Source organism: Mytilus galloprovincialis, chromosome 3, assembly GCF_965363235.1.
Source record: "Mytilus galloprovincialis chromosome 3, xbMytGall1.hap1.1, whole genome shotgun sequence".
NCBI classification, from domain to species: Eukaryota; Metazoa; Mollusca; class Bivalvia; order Mytilida; family Mytilidae; genus Mytilus; species Mytilus galloprovincialis.
This window is the reverse complement of record NC_134840.1, coordinates 54,235,396-54,258,588: the sequence shown is the minus strand read 5'-3', so window position 1 is coordinate 54,258,588 and position 23,193 is coordinate 54,235,396. Positions and strand designations below refer to the sequence as shown.

General features: G+C 31.6%; 1 protein-coding gene across 7 annotated transcripts in view; it reads left to right on the top strand.

Annotated features, from left to right (window-relative positions):
• LOC143068329 (protein PALS1-like) overlaps nt 1-23,193 on the top strand; it is a 54,997-nt gene that overhangs the window by 17,194 nt on the left and 14,610 nt on the right. For 4 of the 7 annotated variants that reach the window (XM_076242280.1, XM_076242278.1, XM_076242279.1 and 1 more), the window contains 4 exons: nt 3,170-3,279; nt 10,166-10,229; nt 19,200-20,123; nt 22,013-22,299. In XM_076242280.1, the coding sequence (XP_076098395.1) occupies nt 3,170-3,279; nt 10,166-10,229; nt 19,200-20,123; nt 22,013-22,299 (1,385 nt within the window). Of the gene's footprint in view, nt 1-3,169; nt 3,280-8,047; nt 8,129-8,157; nt 8,177-8,224; nt 8,411-10,165; nt 10,230-19,199; nt 20,124-22,012; nt 22,300-23,193 lie in introns of those variants that run through there. The other 3 variants (XM_076242282.1, XM_076242285.1, XM_076242283.1) reach the window with 3 other exon arrangements.

The following is a 23,193-nucleotide window of genomic DNA, read 5'->3' as shown; positions in this document are numbered from 1 at the left end:
TTTACTCACATTGATCAGCTTATCATAGCTTTTTAAGAAATCTAATTTGATGAATCTATTTTTCTCCAACCAGTTTTTATTGAAAATCTCTGCAAAATTTATAAGAAATCTTGATTTTGTTTCTCTTGGTAACAAGCTATTTTGCATTTTGTTTGATTTCATGATAAATTCTTTTAAAGAATTTAAATTGATTTCAACATATCCAACCAGATGCTCCGCAGGGTGCAGCTTTATACGACCGCAGAGGTCAAACCCTGAACAGTTGGGCAAGTATGGACACAACATTCAAGATTGATACTGTCTGATTTTGGATTTGTGGTAAAAATTTTGACATAATAAAGGTTTCTGACACAAAATAAATGTGGTAAAAAACTTTTCAAATCTATTGCTCGTTACTGTCAGTGTGAAATTGAAGATTTCATCTTTAAAACTTTTCAAAAATTTGAAGAGAAAAAAATATATGCATCCCCTTAAAAATTGTTACATTAATGCTAGCAAGACAAATCTTTGTTTGGCTTGCTTGCTTTGTTTGTATCAATGTTTGCTCAAGCATGGCAATTAAGATAGGCTGGGCTTCAGCTTGTATACATCATACTTAAATTTTATTGGACGTTATGTTTGAGGTTAAGGACACCTAATCACATGACAAATATTCTCACATGTTTCCTCACCTGTAAAAATACAATAATTTGTCAATGAAAGAAAAATATAAACTTTTTTCTTGTATGAGGCTGAGAAACTGGCCTTCTGCATTGACCTAATATTGTTTTTTATAACATATCAATCTATTACATGTAGTTCAGTCAGTTATTTCCATGCCTGCCCTTCCATTATGTAACTCAAGAAAATATTCAAAAAAATGGGAAACAATTGTATCGAAAAGAGGACATCGAGTGTACATTTTTTATGTTAGGGTAAAAAGTAAAAACACAAAAATACTGAACTCCGAGGGTGTGTTTGAGATGAATATTTTGTCTTGAAAACGTACAAAGCAAGAGTATTTGATACATCATCTCGCTTCATATTGTATCATTTTAATATAGCAAAGCTACAGGTTGACTTTATAACATAAAAAAAATCACAGTAGTAAAAGATGAAATATAGGGGTGAAGTGAAATACCTATCCAATGGATCACAAAATCAGAGTAGGTGTGTTCGAATAGCTATTTTACTAAAAGTGCTTGACGACAGTCTTTAAGTTGGATATTTGAAAAAAAAATTGTCTTCCATTTCTACGATTGTGAAAATAAACTGGCGTAATGGGGAGATAATTTCGACATAGTAAAATCCTGTCTGTATTGTATATTTACAGGTAAGGAAACATTTGAGAATATGAGTCATGGGATGTTTTAAAATTTAGTGTCCTTAACCTCAAACATAACGTCCAATAAAATTTAAGTATGATGTATACAAGCTGAAGCCCCGCCTATCTTAATTGCCATGCTTGAGCAAACACTGATACAAACAAAGCAAGCAAGCCAAACAAAGATTTGTCTTGCTAGCATTAATGTAAAAGCTGTAACATTATGGTACAATTTCAGAGCAATAGAAATATCTATACACAAATTATTATCCTGAAACTAGAAAAATGCTTGTTTTGGGCCCCTAATTCCTAAACGGTTTGGGCGATCATCCCCAAAATTAATCCCAGGCTTTCTTTAGTGGTATTGAACCTTCTGAAAAAAATGCATAAAGATCTTTTAACTTCAACTAAAGTTATTGTCCAGAAACCAATGTGTCTTCAGATGACAACGCAGACGACAACACCATACCATTATATGATCCAAAAAAAATTTTTTTGCAGTCGTATAAAAATTGGAAAAACAACAGTGCAATACAGAAACATTGAGTTTTGATACATGTACTCTTAATTTAAGTAAAGATTGAACACTATCCACACAAGACCAGTTTTGGTATTGATCATCATTGTAATAAGTCAGATTATCTTTATCTTTGTTATGGGGCCTCAGGTGATTCTTACTCTTATGTCTACAATCTTAAGAAGATCTGATTAACCCCCTTGAACTATCTGTTCGGCCAAAAGATGTAAGTCAACCTAATCATGCTAATGTTACTTTGAATCTTTTGGGAACACAGGAAATATAAGAAGAATTTCATGACAGTGTGCTGTTTGTAAATCCACTTTTTTTCAAACATTAAAGATTTTATTAAAAAAATTACAGGCAGAAAGTGTGATGGTTAGGGTTTCACCGAATGTGATTTTAGTGCTGGTGACTAGAAGTTCCAAACGTTGTCTTTGCAAAATAATCAGGAAAAATTGTGTAACAGTCAAACATTTCATGAAATAACAAATTATACTTTAATTCAATGCCTTTTTGAATTGTAAATAATATAAAATATATAGAATATTATTTTTACTTGTTTAATCTCTTATGGTATATGCTTTAAAATAAGCAATTATATAATAAACTACTAAATTCAATACTTCCCATTGTTCAGTTTTTGCAAACATTTCATTCAATGTTATAAGTTAAGGCATTTTATAAAATGCCAGAAAATTAATAAATCATTTTTAAAATATTTAAACCCTGAATCTCATAGGCATTTTTGAAAATTGCTCAATTTTTCAGGAATTCTACAAAATGCTTGTAACATCTATATTTCAAAAATAGAGGAACATCCCTATGCATTTCATACATTTCATATTTATAATATAAACAGCCATTCAAATTTTATATTCATAGTCTTTTATAATTTTACAGGAGTATTTTATTTGTATTTATAAATATGAACATGTTTAACATGTATCAAGGTTCGGCATTGCATGATTCTTAGAATATTTATAAATAATTAAAGTTAGTTTATTTTTGCTTGTAATAATCTATTTCATCAAGTATAGGAATCACATTAATGAATTTCACATTATTGCCCACTATTGGAAATTTTCAATGATAAATGCATGCATTAAACTCAGAAGCAGTACAGGCTGACATCTCCTGCTTACCTAAGTGCGCAAAATAATAATGATGAGGGTTGGACAAACAATTCTGTTCAGAAAATAATAAATTTCCAATGATTCTGCCAGCAGGAAGTATATTGATAGAATGCATCTGAGTACAGTTATTTTGATTGATATGTCTATTAGAACTTGCATCAGGTGTAACAAAGTACCTGTCACACAAAAATAAATATTGTTTTATTTCCCCAGGGTCCCCTGCTAACAGTTCGGAGCTGGAAATCGGAGATGAAATCATGAGCATTAATGGGAAGAACTTGACCAATTGTTCTCACCTGGATATCATCAATCACATTCACAAGGTATAATTCATACTGTTATTACAGGTAGATGATTAGAAAATAATCAGCTGATTTATTTTTGAAGATTTAATTAAAAATTTGAGAGGGAAATCAATCTTAAACTGACTTGATTACCAGAGATTATCAGATTGTCTGAAAATAATGAAGAATTAATTCAAATGCAGTTAGATGACTATAATACCAGCTATACAATCAAAATATTGAAAAAAACAGTCTGGAACACTTAAACATAAGATATGTTTATGCATGCAGCAGATTTGTACCAGTATAACCAGTTACCAACTGATCCAAAATAACTTATCTACCTGGCAATTTAGTTAATAAATAAATCAATCAAATTAGAATACAGATCATCTGTTCCTTCTTTGCATACAAGGATCTGACAACACTTCCTTCTACTTTTATACTAATAATTATAACATCAGCCAATGAAATTCATACTATAGACTTTTGAAGATGTGCATGATATTATGACAAAACCAGAGTATCCCAAAAGGTCTTTAAACAGAAAGTAGAGCAGATCATTTTCAGATCCTTGTAAGCAAAAAAAGATACAGAACTTTTATTTAAATCAGATTGATTAATAATTACATTAGATGTTTGTTTCATACGGGTTTTTTTATTATGGCTAGCATCAGTCTAATGTCATTCTGAAATTAACATTCATTTCAAAATGAATAGTAACAGTCATGATATAAGTTTGAGATGCTTCTTTTAGTAATTTCATAATGTAGCTCACATTTTTAGAATAAATTGCTTCCCTGCTTCATACAAAATGTACTTTGGTCAAACCTTTTACACCCCAATGAATTTACAAAAAGAATAAAATTGAGAATGGAAATGGGGAATGTGTCAAAGAGACAACAACCTGACCATAGAACAGACAACAGCAGGTCACCAATAGGTCTTCAATGCAGCGAGAAATTCCTGCACCCGGAGGAATCCTTCAGCTGGCTCATAAACAAATATATATACTAGTTCAGTGGTAATGAACGCCATACTAAACTCCAAATTATACACAAGAAACTAAAATTATTAATAATACAAGACTAACAAAGGCCAAAGGCTCCTGACTTGGGAAAGGCATTCAATTTTCAAATAGTAGGCAAACAATGAAAAGTTATAGAAAAGATATATGACTACTTCCTTCAACATCCTACATTGGAAATAATGTTAATCAAACTAATTGTGTATTGCAGATTAATCAAAAGGAATGCTTAATAATCATTTTTTCAATTTGGACTATCAGGGCTAATTCTACATATGTGATCCTTTAGTAATAGATTAATTGATTGGGTCTTGAAATACATATGTTGTTATTTAATTCAGTCTGGATTCTTATAATCAGACTCTTCTTTCTTCATGAAGGGTGCCAATTATATTATAACTCATTAGAGCCAAAAGAATCTGAGCCTCTTCATTAGGTCAATCAGAACTAACGTTAAGTAATAATTTGAAAGATTGAATGTATTGTATAACATACAAATTCAAAACCTAAATGCCAGCAAAAGAGTTTGGCTTTAACTTTATGATTCTGTGGTAACAGATATAATACATGAAAAGGAATAATAGGAATACATATTCCAACACTCTGCACATTATGAGATTTCTACACCATACTTCTTGTATAGTCACACCTTTAATAAAATTGAGAATGAAAATGGGGAATGTGTCAAAGAGACAACAACTCGACCACTGAGCAGACAACAGCCAAAGGCCACCAATGGGTCTTCAATGCAATGAGAAACTCCCACACCCAGAGGAGTCCTTCAGCTGGCCCCTTAACAATATGTATACTAGTTCAGTGATAAAGGACATCATACTAAACTTTGAAATTATACACAAGAAACTAAAATTAAAAAACATACAAGACTAACAAAGGCCAGTGGCTCCTGACTTGGGACAGGCCCAAAAATGTGGCAGAGTTAATATAAAAAAGAAGATGTGGTATGATTGCCAATGAGACAACTCTCCACAAGAGACTAAAATGACACAGAAAATAACAGCTATAGCTCACCGTAATGCCTTCAACAATGAACAAAGCCCATACCGCATTAAGTCAGCTATAAAAGGCACTGAAGTGACAATGTAAGACAATTCAAACGAGAAAACTAACCGCCTTATTGATATAAAAAGTTAATGAAAAACAAATATGTAACACATAAACAAATGGCAACCACTAAATTACAGGCTCCTGACTTGGGACAGGCACATACATACATATTGTTGTGGGGTTAAACATGTAAGAGGGATCTCAACCCTCCCCCTAAACTGGAACAGTGGTATAACAGTACAACATAAGAACGAACTATAAAAGTCAGTTGAAAAAGACTTACTTCATCAGATGGACAAAAATACAAGTGGACATGGTAAACCTGTTTTTTTGATATCTCAACCCTCCCCCTATACCTCTAGCAAATGTAGAAAAAACAAACACACAACAATACCCACAGTAAAACTCAGTTTAAGAGAAGTCTGAGTCCAATGTCAGAATATGTAACAAAAGAACCTAAACAAAACAACAATAATACATAAATTCAAAGGACTACAAGCAGTTACTGACATGCCAGCTACAGGCCTCAATTAAACTGATTGAAAGGTTTTTCTTCATCATATGAATATCAAGCACAATCCCTCCACTCTGTCTGTCTGTCTGTCTGTCGGTCGGTCGGTCGGTCGGTCGGTTGGTCGGTCGTTAAGGTTTTGATTTTTATTTAAAAATTATTAGAAGGTTGGGGATACCAAAAATAGAACAACATGGCCATGATGACAAGCTGTCTGTCATTATTTCAGATATATTGTAGGTGTGCATGTGGTTAGGGTTTTGATTTTGATTTATAAATTATTAGAAGGTTGGGGATAACAAAAACAGAACAACATGGCCATGATGACAAGCAATTGAATTGAAATAATAAATTACACTCAAAATACATTAATACAATATGAAAAAAAGTATATGAAGGACCAATACACCAACTTGGAGTTGGCAAGGATATAAAAAAAAAATACTGTAAATGCATGGTGACAGTAAGAACAGGAAACAATGAATGTAAATGGGCTATGAAACAGATTTAGGTAAAATTTTGCATACTGCTTTGGCTCATTGATTTATTACTGAAAAATAAAAAAAAATCATATATATATTTTATTTCCTGAATTATGAGTGATTGAAATATTTCAAAACACATTAACAACTGTATAGAAAGCACATAAATTCAGTGAAAAACAGTTTTAAAGGTTACGGTGACATGGAAATGTAACAATAATAAAATTAATATTGTTACATTGGAGACTAAATGCCGGAATGCATGGTTGGGTAAGGACCTGATTAATTATGAATGTAACAATAATTATTGAGGTTAAGGTTACATTGCGTTATTGTTACACTAAAAGCAGCAATGTACAATGGGACTATAGTCATATGTACTAAATAATAAAAGTTGAAGACATTTATTTTATATTTACAATACATACAATTAAAACATACAATTATTTTTATTTTTATTTACAATGAACTTTTCTACATATCCAGTAAGTGGTTTTTGGAGCATGTTTTAGTCTGACACGTTTTTTATGAACCCACCATTTAAACACCATTTTTTGAATAATAATATTTATTATTTATCATTATTACAAGTACCAAAAAAAATGTATTATTTAGTTACCATATGAAAGAATTAAGCAACAAAACTAGAGAAGATTTAAGTTTGATAAATCTAGTGTACATTGCTGTTTTTCATGTAACGGAAGCCTCAATAATTATTGTTACATTCATTATTAATGGGTCCCTTTCCAAACTTTGCGCTCCGGCAATTTGTCTCCATGTAACCATAGCCAGTGCCTTTTAAATTTGTCTTAAATTCATCAAATTTCAAATATAGATTTTTCTTGATGAACTATATGTAAGGGATCTACCATTTGATTTTTATGGGGGGGGCTAGGATGAAAAATTTTGTCCTGCATTTTTTTTTAGCTGTAATCTCTGTCCTGCCTTTTTATTTTTCACTCTGTTCGGTCCTGCCTTTTTTTTTTTTTTAGTTAATCCTGACTTTTTTTTACCTAAATTGTCGTCCTGACTTTTTTTTTTTGGCAATTGTCTCATCCTGCTTTTTTTTTTTTCTCAAAACTCCTGTCCTGCCTATTTTTTTCAAATTTCATTCTAGCCCCCCCATAAAAATCAAATGTTAGCTCCCTAAATTGTTCATACATAAATTTCCAAAATTTCAAAATAATTGTAACTTTGTCGCATTGTATGCCATATAAATTTTTTGAAACATAGTAATACAAGGTGTGCTGCTTTTATTATGTGGATCTCATTAAGGTCTAAGTGCACAGGCACTCGTCTCAGAATTTTTTTTTCCTATGTACCTTTATATTAAGGTAGATAGGAATTTTTTTCTGAGACAAGAGACTGTGTCTTATATTTTTGGTAAAACTGACACATGAAAGTCACATTATTAGGTGCAAAAACAGGACAAAAATTAGACACAAATTGGACATAACAATTGAAATTACATTGGAACTCTGTTCTTTTAATCAATTTTAGATTTGTGATAGAACTACAAATCTTCAGCTTGAGAAAACTTGACCTAAGGGAGATAATCCAAATAAAAAAAAGATAAAATTTCCAAAAAAATAATTAATGGAATATTCCGACAAGATAGCGTCCATTACCTTATAATAAATATTTATTTTCTTTTTTTTCATTTGCCAAACATTTTTTGTGACTCTTTGTATTTGAAACAATGATGTTTGTTTACATTTTCATTGCCGTAAGCGATCTAAATTGTGACCCAGATTACGAGCGGCCATCTTAAATAATTCACATAACTTTGGGTGATTAAAAAAGGTAATTTTCGTTAAATGCTATCGGATAATAATCTTGTTTAACATTCTGGTAAGATATCTTCCTTAAAATTCGACCGTTTGTGATAGTAACTAACGAACTGACTTCTCTTTGATATCGTACTTCTGATATTGTCGCACCTGTGAAGTTGACTTCCGCACAAAGTTAATCATCCTATTGTCTGCTTGTTTTGGTCCGTATGCTTTGATAATCAGGTTGAACGTGTGTTGATACATCTGCACATCGACTGCTGTTTATAAAACCTAGCTGTCTAAAATTATAGTGGTAAGCCTGCGACTGTAGACATACGTTAATTTTGCCTTGAAATAAAGGTGACATGTATTAATGTATAAGTTAATAGAGTTTGAGAACAGTGCTGTCATACACAAATACGGGTCTGTTCGCCCTGATTCACGTTCGCCCTGGTATCTGTTCGCCCTGATACCTGTTCGCCAGGGTCCATTCGCCCTGATTTTTTTTTATTATTATTATTGTCTACTTCCATAATGTTTATTATTTGTACAGAGTATGATAAATATTGATGACAACTTCGCTCAATATTTGTATTACTGCAACCAAATAATCGGTTTCCGTTTTATTTGCATAGTAGAATACTTGAATACAATGTATTTATCTTTATAATATTGATATACGTTATAACTGTTACAGTTTAAATAAGTCAATTTATGCAGTATAACATGGGGATAAAAGAACTAAATTCTTTCCATGATTTACAATTCGTAAATGACTGTTTCTACTCATTTCAAGCTGACTTATTTATCAAAACGAAACATTTTTATTATTTATCTAACAAAGACAAGTGTTAAACAAGCAGTGAGAATTATTATATCAATCATTGAACAATTAATGCTCCAAAGTAAGCCATCAACTTTAAATATTTCCATTTTTTTTCATGAATGTCAAGAATTTATACTATTAATATTTTGAAATAAAAGTATGCAGGGCAAACAGACTCTATGGGCGAACAAACTCAGGGCGAACGGACCTTGGGCGAACGGTCCAGATACCGTCATACACAGAGATAATTTACCAGCCTAAATGATGCTGCAAAAAAAAAATCAGAATTTGTTAGATAGCTATAGCAAAAGTCAAATTATTGTGTCGTGAAAACAGGAAATGAAGTCTAGCGGGACAAGGGAAATTACAAAAAATGAGAATTGCATATGTACATAGTGTAAACAGGATAGGGGAATCTGACAAAACAGTAAGCGGGATCCTGGATCAGAACCCCCAATGAGACCCCCTCTGATGTCAAGTGTCGCAGATTCCCAAATAGTCGAATAAGAAAATTTAGTGTTTTCCCTCTTATATAGCAACCCAACCATGTTGCAAGTTCCTCTTATATTTTCTTATACTGTGACATACAGTAACAACATACAAGCATTGTGCATTCTCAAATTTGTGACTGAAAATGTTCTGGATTAGATGCATTAATGGGAAAATTATGTTTTCCTCACACTTAAAGTCTCACATTAGAGGTTTTAACTATTCTCAACATGCTCAACCTCATATAAGTCATAATACTGTTCAACAAGTTAGGGACAACCTGCCAAATGGATAGTTCAACAAATTTATTACAATCCCTCAATTGAGTAATCTATTGATAGTGCTTAAAAATTAAACATTAATTTTACATGTACTTAAAATGGCACATATATATATCGATAGAAAAATGGAGCTATTTCTGCTGAAGAACATGAAAAAACATGCTTTATTTCTTCTTATTTTTTTTTAAGTAAATGAATTGTAATTTTGGTAAATCAGCTTAGCATTATTCATCTTTTGGAAATTTGCTGATAAATATAAAAAATACTTCCAAGCTCTATTATTGTAATGGTTTCATTTAATGAAATTATAACTTGTATTAATTCTGTCATCACTTTATTTGATACAATGTGTAAGCAGCATGTGCCTCTGAAACATCAGTCCCTTGACATTGATAATTGTACATGTACATGTAGGTTGTCTTCTATATATATATATATTCAATATGTTTTATATTCTAAATTATTTTTTCAGTGTATCAAGTCAAGGTCTATTTCATTGCGAGTAAAAAGAAAGAAAGATCTCAACAATTTGAATGGTATGGTAACATATTTCTGTTGATTTTCACAATAATTTTATGCATAAATGATGACATTTATTTACAAGTTGCCAATAATAAACACTAGCCTATTTTATTGAAAAATTTATACCCAATTTAAAAAAAAAAGGATGTGGTATGATCATAATGATTTCGATTTTGAAAACTATCTTAATTATCCACCAGAGTTCAAATGAAAAGGAGGTAAGCAATGAAGGCTACCCTGGGGTCTCAAACAATGAAAAAACCCATACCATATATTGGGCTTTTAAGACCCAGCAGGAAAAACGTTTAGCAGTGGGGCGGATTCAGAACTTTTCATAAGGGGGTGGGGGCTCCAGTCATGCTTCAGTGATTCCCTATATAATCAACCAAATTTTTTCCCACAAAGGGGGGGGCAGCAGTCCCCCCCCCCCCCACCTGGATCCGCCTATGTATAACAATTAAAAAAAAATAATGGCATAAGATATTTTTTTACAAAAAACAAATATGACAGATCAATGACACCACTTAACTGCAGGCTCCTGACAATGAACATGACTATGACAGTAATATGCTAGTTGGGTAATGCTTGGCACAACAGTGTGTTGAAATCTTAATGTCTATAGATCTACATGTGCCTTACAATCTTTTTCCTGCCCACATCAAGTAAAACACATATGAAAAAGAAGATGTGGTATGATTGCCAATGAGACAACTCTCTACAAGAGACCAAATGACACAGAAATTAACAACTTTAGATGTCAGACCACCATTTGCTCCCTCCAATTTAGAACATATGTAAAAGTAGCCCTACTCTGACACAAAATTGTGCTTTTGATGTCATTGTTTACTTAAACTAACCAACAAATTTGCAGAAATGAAACTTTTGGTGAAAGAGAAATATATTAAGACCATTTTAAGCCAGAATTCACTTTTTTATGAGTTTGCATTAAAAATTCAGGATTAATGAGCTACATAGTATACTAATTTAAGATTTCCAGAAATTTTGATTAGTTGTCTGACGCCTATAGGTCACCGTTTAGCCTTAAACATTATGTAACAAAGCATAGACATGCATAATCAGCTATTCAACGGTCCTTAAATGATGAATGGGAAACAATTTCAATGAGAAAACTAACGTGTGCTTGGTGTGAAAAGTTTATTACTCAAACAACAGCTTCCAATAAATGTTGATATAACAGGTGGAATGGTAATAAAAGGTATAATTGAAAACCCCATATACATTGTTACAATAAAATATTTCCTGTCTTCCAAGGAAATTTAAAGTTTGAAAGATCTCAACTCTTTTGGCTTCTGTGAAATACATTTGTACATAGTAATTAGTATAATTTGAAATAAAAAAAATACTCAAAACACATACATGTATAATTTATATTTGTATCTACATACTGGATATATCACTTTGACATTGAAAACAAAATATTCAAATAAAAATTCTATGTACTATTATAGATATGAAGGCAAAAACAAAACCAGTCAGACAGTGCAAAATAAAAGTACAATGATAAGTACACTTTACCGGGATTAAACAGTTTTATCTTTAAGTTAAATATTTTAAATCACTGAGTATGTAGAATTTAGAATAAAAGATGGAAAAGGGACCATTTAAATTGACTTACATTTATATTGACTTAAACACTTTCATAAATTCATTACAAACAATAATTGACCATAAGGGAGTTATTATAGTAATCATAGGAATGTCCACTCAAAATTTCAATTTAACCAGTATTAATGCCAGTATTTCTGGTATTGAATGTCTAGTTTTATTTTCAGCACACATTCTAAGTGTACTATTTTCAGTTGAACATTTTGATAAATAGATGATATACATGTAGGATAGAAAGTTTATTTCTTTCTAAAAAGCAAAAAATAGCCATTTTATAAGGGTCACATCAATTGATCTATGGAATTGAAGGTAATTGTAATCAGTTAGTCTGTCCTTCACATTGATGAATTAAACTTGATAAAATTATTCACCCTTACTAGGAGGTATGTCATATTTGAGGAAGAAAACTGTGCATTTTTTTAAATATAACGAAATTCGATGAGACTGTCGCAGAAGTGATAGGTTTAGCGCTATAAAAACCAGGTTCAATCCACCATTTTCTACATTTGAAAATGCTTCTACCAAGTCAGGAATATGACAGTTATTGTCCATTCCTTTTTGATGTGTTTTGTCATTTGGTTTTGCCATGTGATTAGGGATTTTCAGATTGCATTTTCATCGGAGTTCAGTATTTTTGTGATTTTACTTTTTATGGTAAAAAACAAAGCTTGTAAGTTATCCCTGTGAAGGTATGTATTCTCAAACTTTAAAACTTCTCAGAGGTTGGGGAAAATCTAGTCTGTGGATAGGTACACAAGTTCTGGCCATTGTGGGTATTTGCGAAGATAAAAGTTAAAAACGGAATAACCCTAATTTTGAAATAGCATGATTGATGGCCATCACAATTTACATTTTGCTCTGATAGGGAAATCTGTGATGACTTACATCACTATCATAAAAAAAAAAAAACAATCATCCCTGAACTCCAAAGGGTTTAAAGTTTGAGAGCCTTAATAATTTTTGAACGTATTTGCTTTGTTGAACTTAGTTTTTGTACACAACTTTGGATGCTTTATACGGGAATACTGTGTATGGGTTAATCTAGTAGTGTTAAATAGCCTTGTCAAATTTCATCCTTTAACTCCAAAGGGTTTAATAGTTGTAGGGAGGAATCTATGTTTTTTACTGTGAATTATAGTGAACCAATTTCTTCCTTGTAAAAGACACCTGGTATTAGTGAATAATTTAAGTATCATTTGATAGGATTTCAATGAACATGATTAACCCCGCCACATTATTTATGTATGTGCCTGTCCCAAGTCAGGAGCCTGTAATTCAGTGGTTGTTGTTTGTTTATGTGTTACATATTTGTTTTTCATCAACTTTTTATATCAATAAGGCGGTTAGTTTTCTCGTTTGAATTGTTTTACATTGTCATAACAGGGCCTTTTATAGCTGACTATGCGGTATGGGCCTTGCACATTGTTGAAGGCCGTACAGTGACCTATAGTTGTTAATGTCTGTGTCATTTTGGTCACTTGTGGACAGTTGTCTAATTGACATTCATACCACATCTTTTTTTTATATGTAAATAGTGTTTATAAGACTTGTTTATCTTTGAAGGAAAGTGTTTTTTATTGAGATGTGTTTCTGTAAGTTGTCAGTCCAAGGAGAATTTCCCTTTAATATGATAAATTACAAATCTTATTGATTTTTACAAGTTATACTAGCAATGATGAATATTTTGTTTTCAGTTCTTTCAACCCAAAATCATCTGTGAGTTGCTGCATTTAAAATATTCTTTTATACAACAGAAAATAAACCTTTTATGCCCTTGTCACAGATGAAATATTGTGTAATTCTGATACTTTGTGTTGGTACACAAAAAATGAATTCTGTCGGTATAAGTTATTAGTAAGAATATATTATATAGATTCTACCACTGAATCCAGTCTGTTAGGATGTTTTCATGTCAAAATTTTCTAATTTAAAACTTGTGACTAGCCAAGCATTTTATTAAAATATTCAAAGGTATTGATTTTGTTTCTTTAATTGATAATTTTACAATACAAATGCAAACTACCGAATGCAAATTACCATTCTTTTTCATTGTTTTGTTCTTTTCATATGACAGCATCAGGCATGGTCGCCTTTGTATTTAAACATCACATTATGATAAAATCACAGGAAAGCAAGAAAATTTGAACTCTTATTGACCAAAGAAGAACGTAGATCAAGCCAATCACCCATTGATTATAAAATATAGTCTCATCTGGTTGGGAAATGGAATCAACAAAGAATTAAGAAAATCTTTTCTAAATCACATGTAAACTTGAGTCATTCTCCAAATCTTTATCATTTTAAAATTTTGATAAAAATGATTCTGAATGAGTCATGTAACAACTAGATAATTTTTGTGTTTAAATGTTAAGATATTTTTTGTACTTTAAGCTTAAATTATTACTATAAAACTGTAAAGCACCAAACTGTAGTGGAATTTAAATGGTTTTAAGATGTAACAGTCAGATAAGGTGAAGAATTGTGTGTATGCCATATGGGGGATCACTATCAAAACAATCCTGACCTTTGAAACAATACTCAAAAGGCTGATGCAAAATAGATTATCTTTTGTAAACAAGGAAAAAAATCATAATAACATTGGACAGCACATGTTTAAAGAATTTAGCATAGAATTGGAGTGTAACTGTTTTAAGGGTTGGTTCTATTTACAATATTAGATTTTTCGTTGAAAAGGTATGATTTAATTGAATAGTTGAAGAAATTATCATTATGTTTCTATCTTTTTAATCATTTATGTAAGTTTCATTATGGTTAAAGTGAACTTTGTATATGTAAGAGTAACAAGTAATTTATCTTTTTTGTTTTGCCATTGTCACTTTGTGAAAAATACCTATAAAAAATCTTATCAAACTTGTTAAAGTCAAATGTGGTATGTCACATATGAAAATAAACAATTTTTTACATAGATGAATGTGTACATGGTATACAACAACTTATAATAACATAATACATGTGAAAAACTAGTATCTCAATTGTTTGTAAAACAATTGAAAGGTCTTTCCTGTAAAAGTGAGGTTTTCGTAATGTACTTTATACGACCTTTCGTTTGATATACGACAAGCATACCTTCTGAAACTTTTCGCTTTTTACAGATAATGACCTCATCCGCCTACATTTTTGAGATTGGAAGAATGATATATGCAACACAGTGTAGATGAGCTTTCATTTGATATGCGACAACGCCATGTTCTAGAAAGTTTGATTTTTGCACTTAATAACCCTATCCAAGTAATTTTTGGAGGTCGGGAATTTGATATATCAAATGTACACATCATGACCTTTCATTTGATATACAACAACCCTATCTTAAAACATAATTTAATGTTTGCACTCAATAACCCCATCCAACCCCTTTTTGGGAGACGTCAATTTGAAATTTGAAATGTACACTTTATGTTCTTTCATTTGATATGCGACAACCTTACCATCTGAGAAATTAAATTTTTTGCACTAAATGACCCCACCCGTCCCCCTGGGATGAAAAGGGTGTTTAAAATTTTCATTTATAATTAGAGTTTATTAAGACCTTCAATTTGATATATCAGATGACCCCATTTGACAAAGTGCAAAAAATGATGCAAGATCAACTATATAAATAGAAGTTATGAAACTAACTAAGTCAATGCAAAACATGAAAATTTCAAATTGAATTTTTGGCGGTTTTTTTTCCATGGAATGTTTTTGGCATTTGGTTAAACATATAACTATGTTAACCTCTACATTTCCTAAAACATTTTAAGTGGTAAGCTGTTGTTGATTCAGAAATACATGCCTCCGCTCGCAAAACTTCGAACTGCATTATCTCTAAAACGACAATAGATATCTCAAATCTGTTAAATGATAAATGATCTACAGTTGAAGGACAACATTATAGAAAAAGAATTGGGACAATTTCAAAGTTCACCAAGGTCACAATTAATCATCAAATATATGATGCAATACCAAACTTAAGAACCAGAAGTCGTAGAGACATGGGACTAGCACCATTCAACTCAGGACCACTTGACCTTTCAACTGTCACAAGGTCAAGGTCATAGTATACTGTGAAGGTCAAGGTGAAATTTCATCATAACCTGACATTGACCTCAAACTGAAGGTCTTGTCTTACTGATCATCTTTGCAGTTTATAGTAGGTTGATATATGTTACCTTTAAAAAGATATACACACAAAACTATACTTTTAAGAATCATCCCGTTGTAACTTTTGAACAGACAGTCGGACACTTTTGAGCTCAGTATATAAAATGTAGAGCTCGTCGAGAGGAACATTTTATACGCTGTAAGTATGCAGCAAACTCTTATCGTTTTCTTAATATGAAAGCTTGAAATTGCAGCGTAATTTTTTTTTGCACTCGGTGACCTTTGACCTTGGGTGCAAATTAAAGGTCACATGAACTTAAGATTATTGGTGTAGGTCCCAAGTCTTTACGACTTCCGGTTCTCGAGATACAATTTTTCAAAAATTGTGTATATTTTTTCAAGGGAAATAACTCCTTATAAGGGTGAACAACAAAATGATTGTATATGTTAATTAACATTGCCATCTGGTCTTGTACATGTTGCCGTTTTCAAATGGATTCTATCTTGAATACTTTTTGAGAAAAATGTAAAAGAAAGAAATTGCTTCAAGGGGACATAACTGTCATAGGGAATGATGAAATCCTTAGCAGCCTCATATGGTAACACATCATGATGAGATCTACCTATTGTCCAAATAAGGTCATGATATCTTTAAAAACAACGAGGGGGGGCCATGTCGAAAAAAACCAATAAAAGGGAGATAACTCCTAAAGGAGATGATGAAATCCTTAACAGGGTCATTTGATAATACATCTTGGTGAGGTCTACCGATGGTCAATATTTGGTCTTAATAATTTCAACAGAAACAAGAGGCGGGCATGTCAAAAAAATGTTGGAAGAAAAAAAAGAAAAAAAAGAAAAAGAAAAAACATTAGAAAAACAATAAGGTCTTTCCCATGTAGGGGAAAGACCTTAATAACATGATAACCTATCTTAATTGTTACCTGATAATCGTAATTGCATTAGAAAGTAGGAGGTTAACTTGTCTGAATATATTGTGTTTGGAGATTTAGGAGACTTTTTATCATGTATGTGGCATTAACAGGAAAGAGGGGTGAGTGTTGAACTGAGTCATTATGTAATGTGTGTTTTGTCAATGTCAGATGTCATTTTCAATCAAATTGTTTCTTAACTAATTTTTATCTCCAAGACAACGAACAAACTTTACATTCTTTTCCCTGACCTTTTTTTCCATAATGGTATGATTCAGACTTCACATTTAAGGTCATAAATACTAAAATGTGACATTGTGATTTAATATTTCCTCATATTGTTGTAAGAGCTGAGATTTAAAAAGCAACATTTTGAAATTTATAATTTCTGACACTGGTAGGATTTGAGTTTGAGGTCAGTTCAATTATGGTAGAGATCATGAAATTAAAATATGAATATGGGAAAGAAGTTATTGTTGATAAATCAGAGGTACATGTATAGATGTAGTCGTCTAATTCTTATAATAACTACTTAAAGGTAAACAAATAGTGCAGCATCTTTGTGATACAGGATTTTTGTATTTAGAATCAGAAATTCCTTGTTTCTCGCTGCATTGAAGACCTATTGGTGACCTTCTGTTGTTGTCTGTTCTATGGTCAGGTTGTTGTCTCTTTGACACATTCACCATTTCCATTCTCAATTTTATTTCCATTCTGCATTTGTCTTTTTTCCCCTGTTTCTGTACAACTGAAATAACAATTGGATATTTTGATCAATATTGAACATAGATAGGTATTATATTAGAAATGGTAATTAAATGTACCTAAAAATATGATATCACCTGTTTTGGTATGACAAGGTTAGGTAAATATGTTTATTGTTACACATATATACAGGTGTTATATGACAGGAACACATTGGGAAAAAAGTTACATGCATGATATTTATATTTTATAAAGGATCACAAGGGTATATAAATAATCCAGAATGGAAAGTAAAACTAGTGCTTACAAACCTGGAATAATGTCATGTGAAACTAAATATTAAACTAAATACCATTAAGTCAATTATATTGTAAACTATTGAAATATATGTGAGTAAAAAAGGTGCGTTTAAATAAGGTTATTAACAGGTCAGTGGATACAATTATTTACGAATAAGTGACTAACCGAAGACCTGTTTAGTAGGTACAATGAAGAAAGTAAAAACAGATACAAATGACTAGATATGATTGTATGTATTAAACATATAACAGTAAACTTGTGGCAGTGATTGTTTCGATGAGAAACTGCCTCCAGCAAATGTTCATAATGACATTACCTACGAAATAAGTATCTCTTTATGGTGGTTTTAAACTGTGTCAATTATGGGATTTGTATTAAGGTGTTGGATTTCTCCATACACAGTGATATTGTTGGCTTTTTTCAAAACTACCTCTACCCTTTTTTATTGGGAAAATATGCGTCATTTTTATCAAATTGGGAAATTTATAATAAACCATGAATTTGACTGGGACTTCAATTAGCAGACCCCCTTTCAAGAGGTAAACCCCTAATTTGAAATAAGACATCTTATTGTCAGTGATGATACACAAAAATACCCTCAAATCTGCTCATATAGTCATTTTAGGAATGAAAAATGTTTAAATGAGTGTTTCTCAGTTTGTATTCATGCACAATTACTACTGAGACTGCACTGTTTGGGAAAAAAGTTGTCTTTTTGGGAAAAATTTTAAGCCATTTTTTTTTCAAATTGGGATTCTTCTCAAGGGGAAAAAGCCTTCATTCTCCAGTAATTTCAGGCAAACAATATCACTGATACAATAATTGTTTTATAGTCATCCATCTTATGTTCTTATTTATTATGAATAGTGTTACATGAAAATTTAATTTCTTGTCACATGTTATATCATATTTGACAATGACCTTAACTTAATAAAAAAAATCAACTGGAAGAAGAAAATCATGTAAAAGCTAAATACAGTGAATACATATTATTTTTTGGATACCAATTTTTGTTGATCTTGTGCGTGGGTACATAAGCTTAAGTGAAAGGTCAATGAAGTAAAAAATATCTATAGACTTATATGCAAAGACTGCTACACCATAAAATCAAATATCTACGAAAATAGATGTTCCTTACATCCATGAATATATGTACCTACAAAATAAATTAAGCCACATGTACAGTAGCTAGAAATATAACTGTAATACTGACAAATATGTTATACTTCTATCAGGTCTATAATGAAATTATATTCCAAAAAAAATTGATGTGAGAATATAAACAATATATATATATATAGAAAACATTTCTATTTTCAGATCGTTCCAAAGTAAAAGAAGCTTATGTGATAGCAGTAGAAGATGAAGCACAACAAAGATTGGAAAAGCTGTCATTACTTCATAAAGTGCAAGCAGTTGATATGACAAAATTAGCTTCTGATATAAGTGAAAATTCATCAATCAATTTAGAAAATTGTGTAGAATTAAATCCTGTGAATCAAACAACAGTATCTGTACAAACCCATACACCTAATGTAACTAATGGATGTATTGAAATGACAGAATTAGGAAGCATGGAAATGGAAGCAACTAAAAAACCCAAAACGGAAAAACGAAAGAAAAATGCAAGTAATCAAAATTCTGATCAGGACTCACCGATTTTAGAGGCGATCCAAAACAGTGTATTTAATGCAAATGAAAGTTTTAGTGATTCAATGCAAGACTCGTTTGATCAGGAGGATAGCACGCATCGGGAAATGGCAATTGACTGTCCAGACAATTTCATTGCTTCTGTGAAAATTCCGCCCAAATACCCTCCATCTTATCAAAACTCCACAGAATCCTTAAAAACACCACCAACTACTCCATCAAAAAGCTTTCATCAAAATGAGGACAAAAATATGACAGATTCAACATTGAAATCAGCATCTGTCATCATGTCAAATGGCCGTCAAAATCATTCTATTAATAAAGATCAGTTAGAAAGATTACATAAACATCAAGACGATTTACGTAAACGCAGAGAAGAAGAAAATAGACTGGCAAGAGAAGACGAATTTCTACGCACTTCATTGAGAGGATCTAAGAAATTACAAGCCTTAAAAGAACGAAAACAAATAGAACCACAAGGCGTTATCAATACTGCTTATGACAATAGTGTGGATGATTTAGATAATTTAGATGATGGTTTTAGTAGTGTTCATGGACCTTTCGAAAAAGAGAGATATATGAAGAAAAACGTTGGTATGTAAAACCTCTGATACAATTGCTACTTGAAAAAACAAAGCGGTGAATGCATTTTTTAGGTTTTAAATTGTACATGTAGTATTCAATGACAGAGCATATTGACTTCATTTCTGTTTTGAAATTTATACAATTATTCACCTTTTCCAGCTTCAGTTTCGTTAAGACCTACAAGTAATGCAAGGTCCATCCTTTCACATGTTGTTAGTATTACAATCAAATAAAAAAGTACGACCTTCACACCTGACCGCCAAATAGATGTCTTTTATCCAACCAATTTTCCATCCAGGTTAGTATCAGCCTGAAATATGTTTATAAAGAAAATTTCTAGCAAAATTTCATATTTCACAAAATTTTAAAAAGTTTTTTTTTAGCTTAATGAAATTTGATTGGCCTAAACTGGCAATGTTGGTTGGTGCAGGGCTCACACTACTGCAGAATTATAGGGAGAAGTGACTTCTCTTTTTGAAACTGATAGGGAGAAGTGGTGAGATTTGAAAGAGAAGTGCTCATTCGCGCGTTGGTGCTGAAGTGGACTCCACATTTCCATTGAAATTTTGGACTAACATATACAACTCCAGATCATTATGAATAGAATGTGTCAATGTGGTATATATGATGTACAAAATGTACCCTGAATATTTATTCATGCCTGGCTTGGTGTAAATGTGGTTAACCTCATCATGTTGTACATGTACATGTTATCATTCATTCCATTCACAAGTTCGAAAAAAAAATCACATACATGACATTTAAATTTAGTAATAAGTTATTATTAAACCACACAATCACATATACATTACAGCTGTCTGTTAAGATTAAAATTAACATTTTCCTCACTTTTTTGTGTGTTTTCTTGTACCAAGTAAGGAATATGACAGTTGTTATCCATTCGTTTGATGTGTTTGGACTTTTGATTTTGCCTTTTGATTTTTGATTTTCCTTTTTGAATTTTCCTCGGAGTTCAGTATTTTTGTGTTTTTACTTTTTTCTTATTTCCAGGTTCCACATGTATGTTTAAGAAATTTGTTCTGAATAAATTGTTGATTATGTTTTTCTTCATGTTTTAGCTGAGGAACAAGTTTGCATTGTTCTCCAAATTAGTTTTATATAATATAACTACTAGTTAACTGGAGATATATTCATTATCACTGAACTAGTATATATATTTGTTTAGGGGCAGCAGAAGGACGCCTACGGGTGCGGGAATTTCTTGCTACATTGAAGACCTGTTGGTGACCTTCTGCTGTTGTCTGTTCTATGGTCAGGTTGTTGTCTCTTTGACACATTCCCCATTTCCATTCTCAATTTTATATGGAATATCATCAATATTTGAGAAATTAAATCATCACATTCATGATAAAATCTATAAAGACATCATGTTCAATATCTCATTCAAGCAGTACACATTTTACAATATACATCACATTACCATGATCATGATGTTTAAAAGGCCCTTGGGAGAATTCTGAAACACTTTTTTAACAGAATTTAACAAAAATTGTCACCTCTGTTATTGCCAAGAACTATCCACTTACAGATAATGGACTCATAAATATTGCTTCCCTGTGCCAGTTTCAGTAAAATACAATGAACCTTTGGCCTACGTCATGAAATGAAATATGATACTACATGGAGAAGTTTTTGTTAGTTTTGGCTTATGTTTTTATCATATTAATGGAAAATGTGACTGATTAATCATATTGTTATTACATAATGTATAAAAAGTAAATTCTTACAAACGTTGGGATGAAAAGCGAATGAGAATAAACATCTTTAAGATAATATAAGAAAGAACACAAAATGGAAACACTTCTTTTTTTTTTTTATGATTAATTAGACAACATCTGTAAATTTAAAAATTGAATGTATGTGACTTTTATTTCTAGGACTAGACGACTTATTCTCCTCTCTACAGCACATCAAGACTCAGCTCAACTCAACTGATGATAAAAGCCAGATATCAATTATTCAACAATTGTTTAATAATAACCAATTCAGAAAGGCTGTCCAAGTACACAACAAAATAATTCAAGTGACCTCCCGCTCAGCTGTCTACTCACCAGATGGCAGCAACGCATTACAGACGTCCAATGAAGTAATGACCGTGCTACAGCATACACCTTCACCTTATGCAAGTGATCTTACAGATTTGCTCTCCATGCCAGGTTTTAAAGTAAGTTGTCAACCAGACACGTCAATATCTTTGGATAATTGTACAATTTGATAATATAAAATCACTTCAAATATATTGACATGTAAATGCCTGCATTAGTCTTCATGCTTAACAACAGGCCCACCAGCCCAGGCTTGGAAAATTGTTTTCAGGTCTGTTAAAACTTCTCTACAGGATAACAGAATCCAACATGAATTTTCCTAAAATTGAGCTTCAGGGCCTTTGGATTCAAAAGATTATCGTGGAAACTTCTACATAACTGATACTCAAATTAGCTAATTCATGTAGTTGATCTTACTTATATCCTCATCATCAGTAATAGGCATCTAAAAAATTGAGGTGACTGTGAAAAAAAAATCATTTTATTTTGTAATGTAAATGGAGACCAACCATGACCAGTTTAAAAGTATAATTTTGAAAATAATTCTACAGGTAAATCAAATAGATCGGAAACATTGGTTTACCTAAAATGTCCATTTTACCCATCTATCACTGAATCCATCAGTGCATGCTTCAATCAGTCACACTTTTTATCAATAATATCCCCAAAGTATGGCTGATGATTCATATACTACCTATACCATCCAAGTGTGAATATCTAATGGATGATCACTATAACCATAGAATATACTACCTATACCATCCAAGTGTTAATATCTAATGGATGATCACTATAACCATAGAATATACTACCTATACCATCCAAGTGTTAATATCTAATGGATGATCACTATAACCATAGAATATACTACCTATACCATCCAAGTGTGAATATCTAATTGATGATCACTATAACCATAGAATATACTACCTATACCATCCAAGTGTTAATATCTAATGGATGATCACTATAACCATAGAATATACTACCTATACCATCCAAGTGTGAATATC